The sequence below is a fragment of the Cucumis melo genome, chromosome 6 (genome assembly GCF_025177605.1).
Source record: "Cucumis melo cultivar AY chromosome 6, USDA_Cmelo_AY_1.0, whole genome shotgun sequence".
Classification (NCBI taxonomy): domain Eukaryota; kingdom Viridiplantae; phylum Streptophyta; class Magnoliopsida; order Cucurbitales; family Cucurbitaceae; genus Cucumis; species Cucumis melo.
This window is the reverse complement of record NC_066862.1, coordinates 2,858,134-2,883,479: the sequence shown is the minus strand read 5'-3', so window position 1 is coordinate 2,883,479 and position 25,346 is coordinate 2,858,134. Positions and strand designations below refer to the sequence as shown.

Genomic DNA, 25,346 nt, shown 5'->3' with positions numbered 1-25,346 from the left:
TACAAGAAAAATCCACTTTAGAAAAATAAAACCTAATTATGTTTATTGGATAAAATATAAGTTTTGCTCTATTAGGTATATTTTTCTTTTCTTTTTTTCTAAAAAAAAAATAGCAAAGCCATTGAGAAAATGTTGATTTTTAAAATCTTTTTTTAAAAAGTATAATATTCTTATTTAATTTGTTTCAAGTAAAAATCTATTTATTTTCATTAAAATCAAGAACAAGAGAGTGTTATTCAAATAAAAAGTAGATGAAAAAAAAGTTTTAGAATCGAAGTAAAAAAAAAAGTTTATAGTAATATGTCAATTTAAATTGCATAATTCTCGTTCTGTTTTCAACCTTTTTAAAGTCTTAGTTCCTAATTATTATAGTTCTTAAAAGAAAAAAAAAATTATTTTTGGAAATAACAAAAATATCACAGATTGTCTACAATGAACTATGATAGAATAAGATAAACTCTTATCTATGTTTATTTGTATCATGATAGACACAAACAATAGTTTATTTGGGTATATCATAAAAATATTTTGATATTTTCCTATATTTATAAAAAAATTTAGAAATTTAATAATTTAAATAAAAAGGATTTTTTTCAAGAATAATAAAAGATACAACTTATTTACATTTTAGGATAAAAAAAAATCATTAAAGGATAAAAACTCATTACACTTAATTTTGTCCATAGATAATTTATCCATTTTACAATTTTTAACAATTTTTCCTAATAAAACTTTTTTTTATGTCAAATTGGTTAAGAAAATTTAGAAATTTAATTTTACAACCAAAAATCTACTTTAGGAAAGAACTTTTTTTTAGGGTTTCTCTTTTTTAGAAAAGGAGAAAAAAACTAAAGAAAATTACTAAAACATAAAATTCATTGCAATGATTATTATTAATATTCGGTAAATATTTCTATTTGTGAGAATTTTGTTTTTTTTTAATATATTTAATTTTAAAAAATAAAAGATTAATTAGAAAAAGAGTATGCACTTTTGGAATGGTTTATGGAACCAAACAAGTGACCCCCATCATGGGGAAGTTGAAAATTGCAATTGACCCCTCCATTAAACTTACGATTTTGCCCTCCTCCACGACCTAAAATGATTTACTAACAAAGCAAAGAACCATTGATTATGTGTGGGTGTTTAACCCATCAAAGCAAATTAATTAGTTTTGTGGTTTTGACTTTTTTTTGGGTCAATTTGTTAAAAAAAAAAATAATAAAATTTTAGTTTAAGCGATTCCACGTTCCACAGATTTTTAGGGTTAAAAATGATATAATTAGTTTTTAGTCTTTCGTATACCCTAACTAAGGTTTTAAATATTAAATTAAACGAAAGTTTTGATTAAAATGTATTAATGTAAATAAATATTTATAAAAACTATCTCTCGATAGAATAAAATTTTTGATTGTCTCGTACTATTTTAATGTCCGAAGTTTGATTCTTTTTTCTAATAATTTGTAAAAATTAAAAAAAATGTATCCATGACTCTTAATTAATTTAATGCTTATTTCTTTTTTTTAGTGGGATGGGTCAAAATAGAGAAAGAAAACAAATGTCATAATAACATGTTTGTTGTAATAATTACAAACAAAACAAAAATCAATCAATTTACTATTTTCAAGGAAGAACAAAGTAATTAACTATGAAAACAATCTAAAATATAATGTCAAATTTTCCATTCATCACCCACATTGCAAATTCAAATTTGGTAGAAAAAAAATCATTTCGATAGCAAACCATTTCCAAATTTTCGATTTCGTAGTAGAAGACTGTCATAAAAAAATAACAAAATCGACAAAATATTTACGCTTTGTAATCTGAATAGAAACTTTAAATATTTTGTTTTCTATTATTCTTAAAAGTAAATCCACTTAATTTAAATAAGTGTTTGAAATTCTTACGATCGTAAATATTTTGGTCAATTTTGCTATATTTGAAAATATCCATTTGATTTTTTCCTACAATTTTTATATCTCTAATTCTAACAAAATAAATCACGTCTTATGTTAAGAGATTCACGTTAGGTGATAATTAAAACTATATCTTATTGTAATTTTCATCCCTTTCGATATATATAGAACTTTTTTTTTTTTTTTTTTTACAAATATGGTCTTACATTTTCATGGGTAATTCATCATGGATTTTTTTTAAAATGAAAAAAGAATTAGTAATTTTTTAAAAAAAAAAAGAAAAAAGAAAAAAGGGGGGTTGAATTGCAAACAAACACACCCATCAAGGCTTAAAATTTGCTAATTATCTTTCGAGTCATTGGGGGGTGAGGAGGCAATAGGTAAAGATTTACTTTTGTAGGCTTTATTTCCACTCAATTAAATCTCTCTTTATTTATATAAAATTAAAAGTTAATTGATGGATTTTGTAGGCCAATAAAACCTTTATTACAAAACAATAATTTAAGTACATCGGATGGCCAATCAACTTTTATTCCCCAACCATATTTTAAAAACATTATTATTTCGTAGATAATTCAAAATATGTTTTTATGTGTTTAGGTTTATCGGTCATATGCGTTTGACAAACAATTTGAATTCTGTTTTCACAAATTATTTTTGAAATTTTTTTATAACTTTTATATGTTTTCATTGTATTTGGGAGTTGAATTTTACACTTTAAAAAGTAAAATTATACTAAATATATACAAAACATTTGGAAATACAACATGTCGTGTTATAAACTCAATTTTTCTTTTTTTATAAATATGTTGTGTATTACGTAATGTATTATAAGTTTTATAATAGTATAAAATAATAGTTATATAAATTTTTGGGTTAAATTACCTATTCGGTCCTTCTGGTTTTAAAATGATAGAATTTAATCTTTTTTTTTTTTTGTTTGATAAAATCATAGAAAATAGTTTTGCTCATACAGACTATTTATGAAGGTTGTTAAATCATACGAAATGTATATAAGGTTTTATCTAACTATAGACTAAACTCTAATTTTCTCCAAACAATAAGGATTAAAATCGAAATTTAACAAAATTTTTAAACATAAATTACATTTGTAAATAATAAAAGGGGAATTGTTATGAGTAATTTTTTTTTTTTACAAAATATGGCAAAAAGTTTAAATGAAACTTTATTATATATTTTATAAATAGTTTCAATATTTTACCATATTTAAAAATGTCTCTAAACAAAATAATAATAACTTAATGTCTCTAATTTTATGATTTATAAATATATAATATAAAACACATTTAAACATTTTTTTTAACAAGAATCCAATTAATTTTTGAATCTACCACTAAACATATATAAAAATATAAAATACTAACTCTATTTTTATTTAATCTCTTAGATTTTAAAATTTTGTTTTTAAATTCTCTACCAAACCAGTCTTAAGTTTTTTATATATTTATTTTAAATGAAAAATAAAAGACAAATTTAATAATTCTAGCACTAAAAATAAACCGAACTTAAAATATTGAATAGTGAACTCGTAGTTCAATTTAATAATAATAGAAAATAAAATTTAGACTTGAATCGATAATAATTTGACCTATACATTTCCATACTTTATCATCAACGTTTCTATTTTTGCTTTAAAAAAAACGATTTGAAAAAATTAAAAGTTAAAAAGGTAATATGCACGTAAATTTAAAAATTAAAAATTAAATAGTTATTAAATAAAATTGAAAATATTTGGATTCAATTAAACAAAATGTAAACACTATTTGTAAAATTAATAATATCTAAAAATATTGTGTTCTAATTAATTTAAAAAATTGTTAAAAAATTTAAGAATAAACTTTAAAGTGAAAAATGATGTAATGGACTAATTATAATTAAAGGCAAAGTGTGATTAGCATAAATGATCTATGGTTGTCTCTTGAGTTTTTGTTTTTCTTCATCTCTCTCTAAAAGAACAACAACAACAACAACAATTAATTGAGGCTTTTGAGCTGCCTCCCATTCACTAATTAATTAGCATCTTAGCCACCATGACTTGTCTCAAAATTACCCACATTATTTCTCCTCTTTTCCACATCAATTTTCCCCAATGTGACTTCAAATTGTGACCCCCCCAAAAAAGTAAATCCCATGTTAAGATATATATATATAGTGAAAGTATAAATCTTATCTTTACATGTAGTTCGAACTAAAAGAAATTATATGATAGCCTCTAGACGTACATATTTTAAGAGTTGTAATAAGATATGGGTAATTTTATTCTAATTAAAAGCTTGTGCAAGAACGAACTTTCTCGAGATGCATTATATATATATACACAAGTAGTTGGCATTAAAAATCAAATGCATCAAACACTATGGTGTGTGGAGTAGATGGACAAGGGCACATTTGATCATGAGTTCATACAATCAAAGACCAAGCAATTAATTAAAAAAACTTTGGGGCTCTTTTCATTTAAAGCCTATGGTTGAATTTTCTTAAACTCATAGGCCATAGCATTTGTTTGAATTCAACCAACAAATTTGAAATGCAAAAAAAAAAAAGAAAAAGAAAAAAATGGGTTAGAGGAATAAATGCAAATGAAGAACTTTTAAAGGGGAGATTGCAAAATGAAATTAATAGTCTGCATAATATAAAGGCCGATTTGCTTGGTGAAACTCATTTATCAATCAATAGCCATTGTTGTCACCTTGTCATTTAAAAATTTGGCCCCAAAAGAGGAAAAACAAGAGAGACAAAACCTTAATTTTACCCTAAATGAGTACGTTTTGATGTGTTCTTTAACTTACTCTACGTCCTAACATTTTTTATTTCTTTATGAGATGGTGAACATTCGAGAAAAGTTTTGATCCTATCTTAATTTTTAGTTCACGAAATGGTAGAGATTGAGAGAGAAATTGTTTAGCATTTTGGTTTAGATATTAAAAACAAGTAGATAATAAAAATAGAAATTCATAGGTGGAAATCATGTTTGTAGATTCAATCTTAAAAAATTAACCGGTTACCAAAAGAGAAATAAAATACAATAATATTACGTTTATATGTAACTAAATAATTGTAAACAATAAAATCATTAAAAATAATTACAAAAAGATAGTAAAATTTCAATTCTTTGAATGATAGATAAATGATACACATCGATAGACTTCTACCGGTGTCGATATGTGCATTGATAGAAAAATCTAATACTTTGCTATATTTTGTTAAAGAGTATTTTGATTTATTATTTTATATTTAAAAATATCTCTATTTTTTTTTTGTAAATTTATTTTTCCCCCATTAAAGATGGGTTAAAATTTTAAAACCATACACTGTATATATAGATGTCAAAATCATTAGTAAATTATTTAGTAAACTTATAGATGAAATTTTATCCTCAGAAAAGAAATTAAAAGATAATGGTCCATAGACACACTCATCAAGTGATACCTTAAGTAGTTAATTATTAGACTATTGACCTAAACTTAATTAATTTTCTAAACCAAAAGGGAAATAGAGAGCCATCATAAATTGTTTGATTTGGTTTAAGTTAATCAATCAATTTATTATTCATGATGTGAGATCCATTGATCTATATCTAATTCAATTTAATTAAAATTTTATACTTTATCATGTAATTAATTCGATAAATGATCGGTTATAGTATTATCATCGTAATATATCATTGAATTATTTGATTGTGAAACATCAATGCCTTAAATTAAAAGTAAATTTGGTACGATTCCAGTGCGAACGAGATAAGCCAACTACCCTCCAAAATCGTAAAACATTAGTTTCGAAACTCATTTGTCCAGACAACGACGACAGTGGCATCAAATATGGATGGAGAAACTTAACTAGTACTCGATCTACATTTGGAAGTCTTTTAAAGAGCTATTAATTAAATAATATATGCTTCTCAACTCACAATCTTCTAATGCAAACAATTAAAGTCTCTCAAAGACTATTTTTTAGCGATATGTTGGTTGAGGTTGATGAATTATTAAAACTCAAACCTCAAAATTGATAATTCGAACTAGGTTCGTCTTAATCTATTTTCTCAATAACTATACAAAATCAAGTTAAAATTGAAATTCATCTTCCAAATAAGTAAAGAGGAACAAAAACTTCGACTAAAAATATAACTCGATACATTATTGTTCTAGTAGATATATCATCATTGAGATCGTATATATAATCGATACCAATCATATAAAAGCGAGAGTGGGGTACTAACATCACATGATGTCTATCATCATGTCATGATTGTAATCCTAAAGAATTTTATTTAAACGTCGTTCGATTTTATCATTTTACATCAATATTTTATAGTCAAGTTACGAATTTGGTTTCTAATATTTTAAACTATCATTGGGGGCTAAAATTTAACTTTTTCATAATTTTTTTTTCAAAAATAATTATATTAAATCATATTAAAATATGAAATAATGAATATATTTGGATCACAATATCAATTGCATATTTATCAATATCTTTCTATCATTAATCACAACCACTAATTGTCCCAATCCCACATTTGTTACACAAAAAGATACATTTAAACTTCACTTAAATCATTCATACAAGATAAGATTACACTCAAATCATATATGGGTCTTTTAAGAAAAAGAGCCAATAATAAAGATATGGTTGTCTTAATGAATTGACCTTTTAAGAATATAAACGATAACAAAGTTTAAATAATACTTTAATTACCCTCTAAACTTCTTTCCATATCTTTTATGTGTAACATTTTGTATAACACTCATCAAATTTCATATACTCTACTTTACTAAGTTGCAAGCACTCGAACTTTCAATTATAAAAATTGGGTTATCAAATTTACATAATTCAATTTTTACGATTATTGTAAGTTTAAGGTATAGATTTTAATTTTAACGTTTATAAAAATTTAAAGACCTTATTAGAGGTGTGATCATCGTTATCGCCCTAAGGTGATTTTGGTAATTGGCTTGAAAATCAATAAACAAATCTAAAACTCTAGAACAAAATAGAGATATGAAAGGTGACAAATCAAAACAAGATTTAAGTCTATAATAACAATAATGGAGAAATATTAATGAAAATGAGGGTTGTTGTTATACCCAATAAGAACATGTATATTACAAGATGACCCCAATTGTTCCCAACCAACATAAGTTGAGCACATGGGAAGTCATTTTAGTTAGCACCAAATAATAATATCTATTATATATATATATATATATATATATATATATATATGTATGTATGTATATGTATATATATAACTATTAAATTTAAATAAGGAAGTGCTTTACCATATTTGATTTAGAACCAATCATTTGGAATTTTACAAAAATCCCATCTCAAAATTCCAATCATTCGATCATGTGTGGGTGCAAGGATAGTTTTTCGGGTGTTTCTGGCTCCACTTCACGACACGTGTCCTGATCTTGTGGTGTGGATTAGATCATATATTTCATCATCATCATGCCATGCAAAAAGGTATAGTTTGATTGGATATTGACCATTTTAGCCCTTTTTGCATTGCATGTTTGCCCCCATGTGCTTTGTGGAACCAATCGAAAGCCCCACTTCTCTTTATTATTTCATATCCATATGTTTTCGTTTAATTTTATTTTCCCCCTTTTTCAAACATGACATTTTTTTTAAAATCTATTTATATATTTTTCATTAATATTCATTGTAACTTTTATATACATATAAATATATAATTGTCATTTGAAAGGTCTATTAAATGAGACTTGAAACCAATAATATAATAAATGTCATGGGGAGAAAAGTCATTCAATGGATCATCCTAACATGTTTATGATTTTATAATTAATTTATTTTAGATAATTCCAATTTTGTTTCAAACTAAATTAATCGTTGAATGATATAATATTTAATTTACTTTTAATTTTTAATTAATCATCAACCAATAAATTAATAATAATTTGTTTAAGCTCATGAAAAATAAAATAGTTACATATATATTATTGTTTTTTAATTTTGAGGAAAGAAAAAGGGAATTAATTTGAGGATTTTCGTTTGTCAAGCAGAGATTTGCGGATGGATGAGAGAAAAGGAGAGGAGGGGGGGTGGTGGATGTCAAAGGGTAATATCGGATTTGAGGGTCGGGGGGGGGAGGAGGTGATGGCCAACCAGATAACGTGTCAACAACTGGGACCCACAACTAACTACATAAATGCGCCTTCAGGATCCGCTCACGTGGCCAACCCTATCGGCCCCACTCTCTCTCAAAATCTTAGTTGGCAGTTGCCACTCCTTCCATTTTCCTCTTTATTTCTCTATTTCATAATATCCATATTCATAATTTTTTTTTAAATAAACAATATATATATATATATATATATATATATATATATATCAAATAATTTAAATTTGTAATTATGTTGAGTTTATTGTAGAATTGTTCAACAAATCAATAATTTAGAGTTGGTTTGAAATGGTCCCATATCGAGTCTATTATACACTAATGTCAAATTAGTATAAAAGAAATATATAGTTCAGTTAAATCATACAAAAAGTAAGGTCGTATAAACATTTACTCTTTTCTATTTAAGATTGTTGAATGGTTAGATGTAACACAAACAATTGTAGAATTGCATATGGTGTTCGAGGTTGTAAGGTGCAAATCAAGTACAATTCTATTATTTTCGTGTTGGTATATTTTTTCCAACTCAACTAGTCACAGCTCAAACCTTGAGGTGTTGATTCCCCCCTACGTCTTTTCAATACTTTATGGGTGGCTCATTTGTGAACTTTTTAAGTCTTGACTTGAACCACTCTTAAAATTATTAAAAGAAATATTTACGTAAGAATGTTGATTAATATTTGTTTTTATTTAAATAATTAATTGAAAATTAATATATTTTTAAAATAATATAAAAATAGTATTAATTGCTCTATACATAAATTTTGTAGTTAAATCAACTGTTCACTAACTAGTAATGTTTACATAATTTCAAATGTTTTATTTATTTATTTATTTTAACATTTAAAGTGTGATTTTTAATATAATTCTACTGTGAAAAAACAATAAACAACTGAAAATTTTAATTCTCTTAATCGTCCACTGTTTCAACTATAAATACTCTTAAAAGTTGGAAATTTTTGGGCAAATTAAAGATTATTATTCCCCATGTTCATTTTCCCTCAAGTAATTATTACAATTTATTGATTAACTTATCTTCCAACTTCTCAATGGGAAAAACTATTTATTGGAAGACATATACAAATTTAATTGATATCAAATTTATTTTGACTTTGTATATCAATAATGTTTGTATTAAATTATGGATACTATAAGTTCAAACTAAAACAGAGATTAAATGTGTTTCCAAACTTATCAGAAAATTTCACTTTAGTCCCTCCCTTAAAAAAAACAATGATTTTTTTGCCTTTAATTACTATTGGTTTTTTAGTCAATAAATTATGAATTCAGTTCTTAAAGTTTTAATTAAGTGGGCGGTAATATGCTTAGAATTTTTTTTTTTTAAAAATAAAATTGGGTTTAATAAATTTATTTATTTTACTAATTTGGAAGTTTTCAATAAAGCTTTAGAAATTTAATTTTGTGCCTACTGGTTTAGATCTAAAATGAAAAGATGATTTTATTTTAAAAAAAATAATTTAGTTCTTAATAAGTTGGTTTGTAAATTTAGAAGAATATGAGATAAATTAACAACTAAGTAGACATGAAATTAAGAGTTTTAAAACTTATTACGCTTTAAAGGTTCGATTACTTATATCAAATGTGAAAATACTATTTTGTTAAATTTAAAACTAATTAAATCTAACCCCAAACTTCAATGGCCGGTTTTATATATATATATATATATAATATAAATCAAAATTTAGAGTTAGGTCTTATTTTGGTAACAATTCGATTTTCAAAATATTTATAACATGGTTTTTTCCGATTTTCAATTATGAGTTTCATAATTAATAAATTAAACACTTGAATTCTTCTAAACACAAAGTCAAAGTATAAAAAATTTTAATTTTGATTTTACCTTTCCTAATTTTGAAACTATATTAAAATGTTAGTGAAAAAGTAGACAAAAACACACAAACTTACATGCAGAAATAGTTTATAAATTTAATCTTTTAAAAATTTTAAGAACCAAAATCATTTTAAGAAGTGGAGCCTTTAATTAGTTTTTCAATTTATATATTTTACTATTTAAATGAGTTTAAGTTTAGCAAAAATTAACATTGTTTACATCTTATAGTGAGTTTGTTTCATATTATAAAATTAATACGTGTCTAATATAATTATCCAGAATACATATGTATTTAAAAAACGTAAGCGATAAAAGTAAGATCTTAAATATAAAAAAGACAACCCTATATTATCTTTTATTTTTTGAAAAAAAAATATTTAGCCACACATTTTCAAAGTTTTATTTGATAGGTCATTTTCATAAGCTTGAAGCATTTTAAAGTGTTTCCTCAACTTTCAATTTTTTTTTTTTTTTGGTTCTTTAATTTATAAGTTTATATATTTCCAAGAAATCTTGTAAACCCGAGCATAATTTAATTGGTTAAAAGAAAAAATGTTGATTATAAAAATTTATAAAACACGGTTTTTAAAAAACCTATAATGCCATCTTTTCGTTAGTAACTAACGATAAAATTTGATCACGTAACAAAAAAATGGTATAAGATACAAAGGTTATGAGTAAAAATATCGAGTTTGAAAATTCAGGGACCGAAATGCCACTTAAGCCAAAAATTGAACAAAAATGCAATCTTTTCAAAACAAAAAAAAGTTCTAAATTGATTAGGGAAGGGAGAGATCCTCGACTACTGTGAAGAAATATAGGTATGTAAATGTCAACCTAAGTCCATTTGGATGAACCTCGACTCATCGAGTGCATTCCATAATGTGATTTGTATTTGCGCTCTATACGACTTTATTTTGGGCCTTGATAACACCAAACTATGTAGTGATCAAGAGTGATTGAATCAAATGAGAATAAACTCGATATGGTAGGTTTGTTTGCGGAGATGATTGTTAGATGCAAACAAAGTTTGGTTAGAAAAGTTAGATATCAAATTATGTCTTGTTTACGATTAAAAATAATAATAATAAAAAATATATTTTTTGGTTTTCTTTTTATAATATTTTTATTCTATTAAGAATGCTAAAATTGAGGAACAATGAAAGGAAGATTAAGGCTTGGCCCACGTGCACATGGGATGCCTATTGCTAAAACCTAAGACTCTTAACTAATTATCATCATTACTATTTTTGAAAGTCTATCTATTTGAATCATATTAAGCTTTAAACTTATAGCATTGTTATATTCTAAATCTTGTGAAAAGCAATCAACTTTTATAAGTTCAACTATTCAAAAAATAAAGCATGTAGAGTCTTTTTACAAATAGTTTCGATTCTTCCTTATTTTCTCGACGACAAAAAAAAAAAAAAAATCTAGAATAACTCTATTTTAAAACTCATAATCACGAACGATGTATTCATAACTGATGAAGCAAATAAGCACTTTGCATGAAGACATTTAAATCATTAAATGTTGAGTCATCAAACTTATACAAGTGTTAAAATAAAATTAGATCATTAAGTTTATACAATAATAGAAATTGTAACAATTATATAAACCAAGGGTTCAATTTTTATGGTTTAGAAGTTCTATTTGTACGATTATTATAAGTTTGAGGATTCAATGTTCAATTTTTACTAAAAAGGGAAGAACACTACCGAGTAAAAACGGAAAACAGACACTAATATACACAAAATTGGGCCGCGACGTAAAACATGGATGGGCAATGTGGGCTTGGGCTGGCTAGTATTTTTGAGATTTTTAGTTCATGGGCTCAGCCCAAATTAGTCATTGTTATATATATATTGCAAAAATAATTTAATAATTTTGCTATATTTAATTAATAGTTTCAATGTTTTTCTATTTTTAAAAATAATTTTATTTTTAATATTAAATTGAATTTATCTGACAAACTAAAAAATTCAAATCACAAGTTACCGTTCTGAACCTACACAGGTAAAAATACTATTCCAATTGATACCCATTTGATTGTTAGTTTTAAGTTGTTACATTTGTATATATATGTTTGCCTACAAATTCTTTACCAAAATTTATAAGTTTTTCGATAGTTTGATTGAAATTAATATCAAATTATTTATCGAATATTCATATACATCTATTCATTTTCAACTTTGTACTCAATAGATTGACATGTTAGAAAAAAAAAAAACCAATCTTATTTTTATGTCCACCAAGTTCATAAAATTTTAAAAGATTCAGAGTAAATATATTCAACATCGTTGAAAATAATTTCATGACCAAAATCAATTACTTTGTACAATTTTTTTTTGGTGTGAAAAAAATCAAACTATTAACCCTATTTTAGAAAATCAAACTTTTTAAATATTATTTTGGCTTTTATATTTTTATTCATTGTGTATTCTAAATTAATGATTAAGAATCAAAATAAAATCGAACTAGAATATAAGGACGAAAATGAAGTAAAACCAAAAGTATGCTGGTAAAAAACTTCATCGACTTTTGAAAATGGTAAAAATAATATGTTAATTGTTAGTTTTGGAGAGGTAAATATTTGTTTCAAAAATACGATGAACTATTGAAAAGTTTTATAAATACAATTGAACTTAAAAAATTATAAAACATTATCATTGATCCAAATTTTATGCCAAATTTCTTACTAACTAAAATAAAAATAAAATTTTTTAAGTTAAAACCATAGTTTAAATTTACATTGATATGTCAACATTTTCACTGGTTTAATATCACTATAAAAGGTGAATTGATATTTCTATTACATATCAAAACGATCCTAAAATAAATATAATATAGATAATAGACATATTTACTATTTGAAAATAATAAAAATATTTATTTACAAATTTAAATTTATTTTTTAGTTTTTTGGTTTTTATAATTTTTTCATAAATATCCCTCGAAATCCAAATCTATAATGTAATCTATTATCATGATACGTCCTATAAAGAAAGAGGTGTGGTGTTTTGTAATACACACCTACTCTTTCTATTTTTTTACTGTTCTTTCGGGTTATTTAGTTTATTGGTTCTTTCTTTTATAACAAAATAGGCATTTACGTACCAAGAGATAGATTATTAGAGACAGAGACAATGTTTCCCCAAACGTTATCAGTGTTCCATTGGCGCGCTTGTCTTCTTCGCACTGTCGTGAGATCGAGTAAAAGAATCGCCGGCATATTCCACTCTCATTATGTCAACTATGCCAAATCCCTCTTCAATTCACTTCCATTTTCATCTCTTCCATCCCCCAGTTTCTGTCCAGAAGCTATAGAGGGAAATCACCGTCATGAAATGGATGCGTTCTGTCCCTTTTTTGCTCATAATTGGGTTGATTGTGGCCGATGATCGACCTATCCCCTCCACTCTCGATGGCCCATTTCTCCCGGTTACTCGTCGATTTGATCCGTCTTTGAGGCGTGGAAGCGATGATTTGCCCATGGATCATCCAAGGCTTCGAAAGAATGTTTCATACAACTTCCCGGAACAGATATCGCTTGCTATTTCCACTCCTACCTCCATGTGGGTCTCTTGGGTTACGGGTATTTGATTCTTAATCTCTGCTTACTTCATTTTCATTTCGTTGTATTGATTGTGAAGAGTTGGTTTTTTATGTGTGCTTAAGAGAGTAAGTTTGTTCAAATTGGAGATTATTGATGTGTGGGTTTGTTCGAATTGGTTCAGGGGATGCTCAGATTGGCAAAAATGTGACTGCACTGGATCCATCTTCCGTTGCTAGTGAGGTTTGGTATGGAAAAAAAAGCAGAAAGTACACGAGCATGAGAAGAGGGGTTTCGACTGTTTACAGTCAGCTATATCCATTTGAAGGACTGCTTAATTACACCTCTGGCATTGTTCACCATGTCAGAATCGACGGTACAAAAGCTCTTCTAAATAGTTTTTTTATGATAGTTTGGAACTCTTTGAGCTCTTTTAATCGTTTTAGTGCCTGAAACAATCTGGATTTCTTATAGTTTCATCTCATTCGTTGATTGAAGAGGTCAGTTTGAAGAGTCATATGGTATGACGGGGATCAACTAATACAACTTCTTTTTATTATGATGCATTGTTAGATATTATATTAAATTTTACCCCCACCTACTAGCTTAAGCTCTTAGGTTGAATTGTTGATTTAAGATGATACTTGAGATTGATGCTACAAGTTGTCGTGAGTTTAAGCCAATAGGTTGTTGTTTCTTCCATTTAATATTGATTTCCACTTGTTGGATCTTTCTTCATAATTCAAGCCTACAAGTTAGAGAAAGTGTTAGATATTATATTAAATTTACCTTCACCCACTAGCTTAAGCTTTGGGTTGAATTGGTGATTTAAAGCATTTACTTTTGTTTGAAAATGGTTCATGACTTAAATTGAACATAATGAATATGAGGGTCATTTCGAAAACACTATGTTTAATCAGGGCGGCCGCTTTTATGTTGTTCCTATCAAAGATTGCTCTTAGAGTAAAGTATTATTTATCCCCTTTAATTTGCCAAGTTTGTTTTAATTCTCTTGCAGGTCTCGAACCTGAAACCAAGTATTATTATCAGTGTGGAGATAGCTCTATTCCAGCTTTGAGTAAAGAACACATGTTCGAGACTTTACCATTGCCGAGCAAAAGTTCATATCCTCGTAAAATAGCCATTGTTGGAGACTTGGGACTTACGAGCAATTCAACAACAACAGTTGATCATCTGGTTGAGAATGATCCTTCTCTGATCTTGATGATAGGAGATTTAGTTTATGCGAATCAATACCTCACAACCGGTGGCAAAGGAGCTCCATGTTTTTCATGTGCATTTCCAGATGCTCCCATCAGGGAGACATATCAACCCCGTTGGGATGCATGGGGCAGGTTAAATTCCGATAACAACATCTTGTTTCCTGTTTTTCGATGTTGGAAAATAATATTTGTTACTTGTTTTGATTTTTAAAATGTGGTATGGGGTACATTTTGAGGAAACAATACGTTTTCTTATTTTACTTAATTGAACAATTATCTTTTGTTTATGGCGTACATGCTGCATTCTAAATATCATGAGAATTTGAATCATGAAATCTTACTATTCTAGAATGAGAGATTAGAGAAATAGAATACACAGGGGAGGTAGAATGGTCTGTTTTTTAGAATTCTTACATAACTATATACTCTGGTTTTAAATGGGTCATTCTGGGTATCAGGTTTATGGAGCCAGTAATCTCACGAGTTCCAATGATGGTTATCGAGGGTAACCATGAGATTGAGCCCCAAATATCTGGGGTCACTTTCAAATCATATTTGACAAGATTTGCAGTGCCCTCTGCTGAGAGTGGCTCGAATAGTAGCTTCTACTACTCATTCAATGCTGGAGGAATTCATTTTCTTATGTTGGGAGCATATACCGATTACAATGCTACCGGTAATAGATAGCATTCATTCTGTCGTGTTTGAAGATAGCTCCTTTTTTTTTTTTTTCCGCTCAAATAAGAATCCTCTGTAAAATTCTCAATGGCCTGGTGTAGGTGCTCAGTTTGCTTGGCTGAAAGAAGATTTGGATAAATTGGATCGTACGGTGACCCCTTGGTTAGTAGCTGCCTGGCATCCGCCATGGTACAATAGCTATTCTTCTCATTACCAAGAATTTGAATGCATGCGCCAAGAGATGGAACACCTTCTTTATGAGCATGGTGTTGATATTGTTTTTTCTGGTCATGTAAGTTTCAAGATTCTCTCGGATCAGAAATGTGCATATTAAGTTGCTAGATCCTCATCCCACCGTCCCTCCCAAGTGACAATATGGCCTGAAATAACCTCACAGAAATGTCTAGTATTGCTAGTTCAATGTGGGAGGGCCATTGATATTAACCATTATTTTTATCTTGTGGATTGCCTACACGTCATCGAGTGTTGTATTGGCTTCAGTATTGACCCTGTCTTAGGACTTTAATTTCATTTTGGTCATTGTAGAATCCCCCTCCTGAACCTAAAGAAGAATAGAAAAGCTATTACTTGTTCTTTGTTATTGGATGAATATTTAATAGAGTGCGAGCTATTAATCTAATAATCTCTGCTCGTTAGGTACATGCCTATGAACGCATGAACAGAGTATACAACTATACGCTGGATCCTTGTGGCCCCGTTTACATAACAGTTGGAGATGGTGGAAACATTGAGAAGGTTGATGTGGACCATGCTGATGACCCAGGAAAATGTCCTTCAGCTCGTGATAACATTCCAGAATTTGGAGGAGTGTGTCGTTTGAACTATTCTTCTGGTCCAGCTGAAGGAAAGTTTTGTTGGAACACCCAACCTGAATGGAGTGCATTTAGAGAAAGCAGCTTTGGTCATGGAACGCTTGAGGTCACAATCTTTTGTTTAACATTCTGTCCTTACTTAGAATCCAAATTTTAATCTCTTAATACGTCTGAAAAGCATTTTGATACTCAATCAATAGTAGTTTTAAAGAAACACTGCCAGTTGTCAAGTTAAGTTAGCTTTACATAATCTCTTACAAAGATAATTTCAGGTTGGATTCTACCAACTTGTCTACTCGAAAAGAATTTCATGAAAAAAGGGGAAAGATCTGCTCGAACTGCTGAACTGCACTCTAATAATCGTATACCATTAACATCAAAGGGCTTTTAGGTTAAATTAAACGTTCAGTTCTTGAATTTTCAGTTTTGCGTTTGTTTGATCAACTTTCAAAAGTTTCTAATAAGTTATGGAACTTTCAATTTTATATCTAATAAGTTTCTAAATTTTAAAATTTGTCTTTAATGTGTTCCTAAACTTTCTATTTTGTGTCTTATTGGTCCTTAGATATATTCAATTAGAAAAATTATGTTGATTATGCCTAGATAGTGAACTAGAAAAGAAAAGTTGAATTGGTTAAGGATCCATTAGGTACAAAATTGAAAATCTCAACGAACTATAGGACACGAAATTTAAAAGTTAAAGGATTTATGAGACACTTTTTAAAGTTTAGGAATTCAATAAACATGACATTGAAAGTTCAGAAATTGTTAGGCATTTTTGAAGTTCTTAGACTTATATGACATAAAATTGAAAGTTTAAGAATCTTACAGACACATTTAAAAGTTAAGGACTAAATAGATATAAACTTGTGAGTTCAGGGATTAAACTTGTAATTTAGCCTTACTCTTCCATCACATTTGTAGGTTATGTCACTCTATCAAATGCAAGAGCCGAATACTAAACTTGTTTATTTTTCTAATTCAGGTGAAAAATTCAACTCATGCTTTGTGGACTTGGCACCGGAATCAAGATGTGTACAAGGAAGAAAACCATGGAGATCAAATATACATTGTTCGACAACCTGATTTGTGCCTTCCGACGACCAAGGTTGCAGTATCAAAATTATCTTGAATTTTTAATGTTTATAGATCTTTTGAAGCTTTTGCTTCTGATCTGGTAATGAAACACAATTGAAAAACGTTCGAGGTTTGATATGTTAATTAGAAACTACCATGATTAGTCCGGTGGCATTAGAGCCTATAGAAAGATTTTGAGGAATGAATTCAAAGCTCACTGTGACTATTTAGGACATTAAAATTTTGCGAATTTCCAAACATATAATGTTGGAAGATGAAGTTTGCGTCATGAAATCAGTTGAGATGTGCATGAGCTAGCACAAATATGGAAAATGAATTGAGAAAAATGTTGCATAGACACTCAAGTTGTCTTTCTCATTTATCTTATCTATGTTTTCTTTAACAGTTGAATCTTTCATTACTCCCTCGGTTGGTGCTTCCACATCCTACAGCACATAGCTACTAGGGACCTCTTTCAGGTAAATATGTACCATAAATGTCTTCTCCCATTTCTTTCCCAATAACCACTGTTGACAGGTCTACAGTTCTAAATATTATTCAATTATTCACTCTTATTTGTCTCTTCACTTTCAATGGCTCTCATTTTAACACCAGTCCCCATCATGCTGTAGCTTAGTTATCAGTTGGAAAAATCCTCTCCATTCAAATTGGAGTGTATGGTTCAGCCTGGATTCCCTGAACTGATGATGACATTATATTTCTTCTCTACGAATCTACTTGGATGTCTAAGTGATCATCAGTTAGCCGAAGTCGGATTTTTAACCAGTAAATGTTCAACCCAGCCTCGACCATCAATGGGTAAATGTCGGTCGGTCTTGTATTCGCCGACCGGTTTAACACTAAAAAATATTTTTTGAAATTTCTCGATTTGGAACTTTCACAAACCCGCACCAATCAACTCCTCTCATTCTCCAACCGATCGACTTCAGTTTGGTCGGTCGGTCTACTCAGTTTTTTGGTCTATCATATTCGCCTTTGTTTGGATGGATTGCTAAGTGATTTAAGACAAATTTTTTACTCTTAAATTTTTTTTTCTGATGCTCAAAAGTCAATCTAAACATGCATTACAAATCATGTGTAGGTTACTTGAAGGTAGTCGACATGTTTTGATGTCGATGGTTGAGCAACTAGCTTCAAGAAGTTTCAGACTGCATCCTGCTTATGCACTCTTTTTGCTCCCTTCGAGTGTCCATTGAAGGACATTGTTGGTTCTTCCACTGAAGATAGTCCTCTCTAAGAAAGATACTATATATTTTTCTTATCCAAGAAAAGAGGTTGATGTTAGCTATTTATTATTGTATCTCTTTTTAGCCGATACCTATTTTAACATCTGGTATTTAAAGGATTTGAAGTTATGACCCAACCATATCACAATAATTTTGATACGAATTCACATTACATTAACAAATAAGAGTACATTAATGAGTCAACTTAAGCATAACTTATTGGAATTGATATTTTCCCTTAAAGTTAGAGATTCAAATCTTCGTACTCTCGTATTTTTTCTCAAATCAATTAATCCCTAAATATTCAAACCTTGTCTTTATAAAGTGTATTTGGTTAGAAATTTAAATCTCCGTATCTCGTATTGTTGAACTTAAAAATGATTTTAGTTTAAAATATATTTAAATTGCAAACTAAGAGTTGAGTTGAATAAGTGGCCCAATCCATTCATAACATAAATATTCTACGTAACTTAGGGATGAATTCAATTTTAATGCTCTAAATATTCCTATTTACATCGGTAGATGATTTAATGTTATATTTAGTCTTTTAAATATTTGTACTAATTGTTACCATTAATAGATTTTGTAAAAGAAAATAGAAGTGCGTTCAAAATGTGGAAATTGAGGTTATAATTGGAGAGAAGGGGTAGTTTGTTGTTATAACAACTTTTATTTAATTAAAATAAAAGACGTCTATTAAATAAAGGTTTGTTTGGTAATGTTCCATGTTTTTTGTTCTATGTTTTCGGTTCCTTGTTTTTTCTTGTTTTAGAACAAAAAGCAGGAATACGTTCGCTAATTGTTTCTATATCTTGTTTTTTGAAAAAAGAAACAGAAACAAAAAATGTGTTTGATAATTATTTCTTATTTTTTGATTTTCTTCAAGATTTATTTTTTATTTTATTCATATCTAATTCAATTAAACATTAAACCAAAATATATATTATCCATTAAACATAAAAAATAAAATTATCAAAAGTTTATTCATTTAGTACAAAGAAGTTTTGGAAATAAAAATAATAACATAAATATAAAATTATATCTATCCTTCAAATGTTGTCAAATTTGATTGGAATATCATGGCCATTTTTCTTGGATGATGTTGACTCACTTCTTAATCAATCAATTTCAATGTTAATTTCAATAACTTTAAAGTAAGTTATTATGTCCTTAATATTTAAAATTGAAAAAAAAAACAAAATAAAATTTAACATTTAAACCCTGGTACCCATGATGTTTTAAAGAAAAACTGACAATGAAAACCAAGGATAATTATTTGGGGAAAATGATGGAAATAAGAGGAAAAATAAAATCAATAAAAATAGTAAAATAACCGAGGAAAAGTAAACCAATAAAAATAATTTAGAATAAGTAAGAGCTAACAAATAAAAATAATTGAGAAAATGGAAAAAGAAACCAATAAAAATATTTGAGAAAAAGAAAAAAGAAACCAATAAAAATAATTGAGAAAAAAAATTAAGTAAAAATAAATTGAGAAAAATGAAAAAAAAAACACAATAGAAATAATTGAGAAAGGAATAAACTATTTTTTTTTTTGTTCTCAATGATTCCTTATAAAATGTTTCTAAAATAGAAAATATTTCTATCCTTTTAAAACGAGAAACAAGAAACATTACCAAAACCCCGTTTCTTAAAAAATTGAAAATAGAAAGAGGAAACATTATCAAACGGATAACTTCTTTTATAATTATATTTGAAAAATTTGTAATAATTTAGTTTCATACGAATATTGTTTATAATTGAAAAAAATATAAGTAGTTATATAAATAAAAATGATTTAGTTTCGGTAAAGTTTTATTATAGATTAAAATTTATGGGAATAAATTGCCATAAAACCGACTTTGTTTTCTTGCTTTTTTATTAACTTAAAAATTTGAAGCTCAATAATTCAAATTTATTCAAACTGACTATAGTTGGTCTAATAAACGTTGTTGATTGACTGTCTTTGATTTGAACTGATTAGCTCGAGTTTTGGGTTTTATCGTGCTCATCTCAACTTAGAGTAAAAGATTTGAGTCCACGCATTCTTTTAACTAAACAAATGTAAATAATTATAGTTAATTAAATATGAATATTTTTTTCTATATAAATTAGTTTAAAATTGTTATTTCATAATTATTTGTAATATTTTCAAATATAACGAAATGAACCAAAGTAGATCGAGAATAATTTTTTGCTATATTTAAAAATATTTTAAATAATTTTGTAATTTGAAATAAATTTTAGGAATTATTTATAATTTAACAAATTAATATAGATATCAATACAAAAAGTTTAAAATTGTAACAAAACTCAAAAACTAAAAATGTTACATTTTTGCGATTTAAACTAAGACTACATCAAAATCAAATTCGAAACTAAAAAAAAATTAAAATACAACATTTTAAAAATAACAAATAGAAATTAGAACAATAAAAAACATATATATATATATATATATATATATATAATATAGACACAAACGTCAGTTCAGCAAGTCAGTTGTGAAGTCTAAGTTTGAACCCTCGATTCAGATATTTCTCATAGAATCCACCGTCTTCACGTGTTGTTGTTCATCAAAATCCTCTCCATTTTGATTTCCTTTTCCAAATCTCGTTTCACTCTCTTTCTCTCCGATCGTCCTTCATTTCCGGCCACGATGCAGTACAAGAACTTGGGCAGGTCCGGCTTGAAGGTCAGCCAGTTATCCTACGGTGCTTGGGTAAGCTTCGGCAATCAGCTCGACGTCCGAGAGGCCAAATCTCTTCTCCAATGCTGCCGTGACCACGGCGTCAATTTCTTCGACAACGCCGAAGTCTACGCCAATGGCCGAGCCGAGGAGATCATGGGTCAGGCCATTCGGGAGCTTGGATGGAAGCGCTCCGATATAGTCGTTTCCACCAAGATCTTTTGGGGAGGTCCTGGTCCCAATGACAAGGGGCTTTCTAGAAAGCATATTGTTGAAGGTACCAAGGCTTCACTGAAGCGATTGGATATGGAGTATGTTGATGTTATTTATTGTCATCGACCGGATTCCTCCACGCCGATCGAGGAGACGGTTAGGGCGATGAACTATGTGATTGATAAGGGGTGGGCGTTTTATTGGGGAACTAGTGAGTGGTCGGCTCAGCAGATCACTGAGGCTTGGGGGATTGCTGACAGATTGGATTTGGTTGGCCCGATTGTGGAGCAGCCGGAGTATAATTTGTTATCTCGGCATAAGGTAAGTGTCTTGTTTTTGCTGCTAATCGATCATTTTTGGATGTATTCTCTTAGATCGTAGAAATGGAGTTTTCAGTTATAGTAGGCAAAATTTCTGATGACGATTTTGAATCTTGAGATTACTGTTTGATCGGGTGTTTTGTGAGGGTTTCTGCAATCGTTTTTCAGTTGAAGATCTTGGGTGAGATTTTTTACATATGGGTTAGATACAGAGTTCTGGCCTTGATCTATGTTATTTTTCAATTTTATTGTAATTTTTAAAAGTTTCGTGTAGTTTTTTCACTCAAAACTTGACTGTGAATTGACTAGATATTGAAAAGTAAATGTGGTGATTGTTAGATATTGAATAGTACTAATTTCCTAGGCGGTGATTGGTGTATCTTATAGTAGTACTTTTAATGGATACAATTTTTTATTCCTATCCAGAAAGGACATACTTTTGGATAGTGTTAGCATATTTCGAATTGGGTAGGTTGTTGGGGTTGAGTTGAGTTATGTGGAATAGATAGGTGTTTTGATTTATTAGTAGGCATGCCTGACTCGGTGAACAAGAATTATGTAACAATTAATAAAGTGGTTTCATTTCCCATCATCACTTTTAATGGTAAAACACTATTGAGCACTTACGATGAGTACAAGACGAAATCAAAAGTTTGAAAAGATTTGGGATTAGATCGAAAAATGACCCGTCGATTTAATTGTATATTTAGCCTAATGGTTGCTTCTTACTATGTATCTTTATTAGTAAAATTATTTTCTTTCTTTTCCTCTTCAATTTGGAAATTGTGCAGTTTGTAAAGTCGAGGCCTATTTTCAGTAATTTGTCAAGTGAGGTTTTCTATGTTGGAAAACAATCTTTAACTTACTTAATTCGTGAACAGTTTAATCCGGCACCTTGCGAAAATCTCTCTTTAGGTTCTGTTCTTTTGTCAGGAGATGAGACTCAGACGTTACTATATTGATACAGGTTGAGTCCGAGTTTCTCCCTCTGTACAATAACTATGGCATAGGTCTAACGACATGGAGTCCACTGGCTTCGGGCGTGCTCACTGGAAAATACAACAAGGGAAGTATACCACCTGATAGCCGATTTGCTTTGGAAAATTACAAAGTAAGACGAGTTTGGATCTGACAGTGTGGCATCCTTTAGTATGATTTAGCTAATAAGTTCTTTTTTAATCATTTGGATATCCTATGCTAACGATAAAAGAACTTAGGTTTTTTTCCTTAATCCAATGAGACATGGAAACTTAGCCTTTTATTCTGCATTTTTACAGAATCTTGCAAATCGATCTCTGGTTGATGATGTGTTGAGAAAAGTCAATGGGTTGAAACCAATTGCAGATGAGCTAGGTGTCCCGTTGTCTCAGCTAGCAATTGCGTGGTGTGCTGCTAATCCTAATGTCTCATCAGTTATCACTGGCGCCACAAAAGAATCTCAGGTCAGTTTTATGTGGATTTTGGTTTTTGAATTTGCGGACCCTTTACTTTGAGATCTAGTCTTGTCACGATGTTTGTTTCAAATCTTAAAGTTCATTAGTTGAACATGGTTGGGGTAACTGGGAGTCTTTCGTATGTCTCGTCTGGTGCATCCAATTGGATGTGTAAACCAGAGTGAGCTCATAAGGGATGGACTTGGTATTCTAGAAAACCAATTATTGTAGTCTACATCAAAAACAATATATTCGCTACATTTTTTTAAGAATTATGTCATCTTCTGCTAGTTATTGAGAGATCTTAACTGGTCGATCTTTTTAACTGTGACGATATATCTGACCTGATTCTGTGGGACCACCTCTATTCTCTTGGCTTATAAGTCTATCATAAAAGGATGAGCCTTCGTAATGTGTATCTCCATAATTGTTGATCTTTTACCTGTGAGGATATATCTGAATGTGCATCACATATTTGGAAACCATTCATTTAACTGATAATAGTGGGTGGTGAGTGCATAAAACTAATTAAGTTGGATAGTTAAGCAGGGGATGTCTTGATCATGTTTTCAAGAAGTGTGATATCACGAGTTTCAAAGTTACGAAATTTGGTTTTTTGTAGTGTTTGGATTGCAAGGATAGACTATAAATACTTTAGTTTGTGTAACATGTGTTTAGTACGAAGTTTATGATTTCTAAAAATTAAAATATAGTGTGAAATTGGGTTTCACAAACTTAGGTTTGTTTATAATTCACATAAGTTATGGGATTAATGAATCTTTAGTATTGAGATAAGCAATTACTAATTTTTGGGGATAAACATCTTTCTTTACTAACTTTTGGGGATAAAGTACATGTCACATAAGCTATCGGATTAATGACTTCGTTTAGATCCCACTTTCATTTTGAGTCATTGTTACAATGTCTCAAGTCTCGTTTTTTTGTTTAACATTTAAACATATTTTTACGGTCAGTTTTGAACATTTATGAATAGTTAAGGATGATATTGCAACGAAGTTTAGGGGCTATCCTTTGTAATCTAGCCTTGGAAAAAAAGAGTTATTTGTTCTATCTTTTTCGAGTTACAAGTAAAACAACCTTTTTTCGACATATGCAGATTCAGGAGAACATGAAAGCTGTGGACGTGATCCCATTGCTAACTCCTGCAGTAATGGAGAAGATTGAGGCTGTTGTTCAAAGCAAGCCAAAGCGCCCAGAGTCGTTTAGGTGAACATAACACATTCTTTAGCAGTTAGCACCATAGTCTTCTGTGCATTGCTTAGCAACTTCCTTCCTTATCTCTGTGTTGTCATTATTGGTGTGCTCTTCTATGACGACCTTCTTTCTGCCTTGTTTGTTGGGAATTTCTTTTTTCTCGTCTTCTTTGGTGTGTGATTTTGAGGAAGGAAAAAAAAAAAAAAAGAAAAAAAAAACAGTTCATTATATTATAAAAACTTGAGTTGTGTGAACCATTTGAGGATCCTTTTTTTTCTTTTTTGATAAAGGAAAATTTATCTTTTCATCGAGCAAATAAAAGGAATTGGTAGTGTTGTGAAGTGAATGTTAAATCACTGATGAACACAATGCTTAAGTTCCTTACTTGTGTTGTGGGGTAATAATGACATGAGTTTGATATGGACTTAAAAGAAAATTTTGTCAAATCACTAATTAACTTAAAGTAGATATTTTGTTAAATTACTAATTAATTAAAAATTTTAAATTGGTGGGTTTTGGGTAATTTTTATTATATCAATACTTTAATAAGAATATATATATATATATATATATATATATATATATATATATATATATATGGATATATATTTGTAATATAGAGAATGAAAAATGAGTTGTCAATTTAGATATACGTGAATCAGTGGAAATGTTAGATTTATCCTTTACATTAATGGCTAGATTAAACATTATGTGAATAGTTGAGTATTGTCAATAATTTTTTTAAAAAACTATATATTGATAAAAAGTATATATTGAGTTAAATAATTATAAATATGGAACATTGATCGATCATATTAATCTTCAAAATCACGACTATTGATGTTTTTATTACTCGAAAGAGAGTTTTATATTAATTAAAATTATATTTTATTAAATACATCACATCGACATTTCAATAAGGCTCAATCAAAAT

At 28.8% G+C, this 25,346-nt stretch overlaps 2 protein-coding genes across 4 annotated transcripts; both read left to right on the top strand.

Moving 5' to 3' along the window:
- Window positions 1-13,063: 13,063 nt before the first annotated feature.
- Window positions 13,064-18,693, top strand: LOC103483505 (purple acid phosphatase 23). 3 transcript variants are annotated; one of them, XM_051086014.1, is made up of 9 exons: window positions 13,064-13,526; window positions 13,669-13,860; window positions 14,503-14,839; window positions 15,166-15,383; window positions 15,487-15,677; window positions 16,043-16,324; window positions 17,204-17,329; window positions 17,702-17,774; window positions 18,398-18,693. In XM_051086014.1, exons 1-8 carry the CDS (start codon window positions 13,274-13,276, stop codon window positions 17,759-17,761), a joined length of 1,659 nt encoding a protein of 552 aa, XP_050941971.1. In that variant the 5' UTR covers window positions 13,064-13,273; the 3' UTR covers window positions 17,762-17,774; window positions 18,398-18,693. The 3 variants fall into 3 exon arrangements, with proteins under 3 accessions (XP_050941971.1, XP_008438390.1, XP_008438391.1); XM_008440168.3 differs by having other exon boundaries at window positions 13,065-13,526; window positions 17,204-17,326; XM_008440169.3 differs by lacking the exon at window positions 17,702-17,774 and having other exon boundaries at window positions 13,065-13,526; window positions 17,204-17,326.
- Window positions 18,694-21,011: 2,318 nt separating this feature from the next.
- LOC103483504 (probable voltage-gated potassium channel subunit beta) lies at window positions 21,012-24,669 on the top strand. Its single transcript, XM_008440167.3, has 4 exons — window positions 21,012-21,765; window positions 22,732-22,875; window positions 23,042-23,206; window positions 24,315-24,669. The coding sequence occupies exons 1-4, from the start codon at window positions 21,202-21,204 to the stop codon at window positions 24,426-24,428; spliced, it is 987 nt and encodes a 328-aa protein (XP_008438389.1). The 5' UTR covers window positions 21,012-21,201; the 3' UTR covers window positions 24,429-24,669.
- The last annotated feature ends 677 nt before the right edge of the window (window positions 24,670-25,346 follow it).

Excerpts from the sequence above, each read along its gene's own strand:
- LOC103483504 (XM_008440167.3), top strand. The coding sequence starts at position 21,202 with ATGCAGTACAAGAACTTGGGCAGGTCCGGCTTGAAGGTCAGCCAGTTA. Across the intron at positions 21,766-22,731 it reads ATTTGTTATCTCGGCATAAG|GTTGAGTCCGAGTTTCTCCC; the intron begins GTAAGTGTCTTG and ends ATATTGATACAG. Across the intron at positions 22,876-23,041 it reads TTGCTTTGGAAAATTACAAA|AATCTTGCAAATCGATCTCT; the intron begins GTAAGACGAGTT and ends GCATTTTTACAG.
- LOC103483505 (XM_051086014.1), top strand. The coding sequence starts at position 13,274 with ATGAAATGGATGCGTTCTGTCCCTTTTTTGCTCATAATTGGGTTGATT. Across the intron at positions 15,678-16,042 it reads ATATTGTTTTTTCTGGTCAT|GTACATGCCTATGAACGCAT; the intron begins GTAAGTTTCAAG and ends TCTGCTCGTTAG. Across the intron at positions 17,330-17,701 it reads GCCTTCCGACGACCAAGGTT|TTGAATCTTTCATTACTCCC; the intron begins GCAGTATCAAAA and ends TTTCTTTAACAG.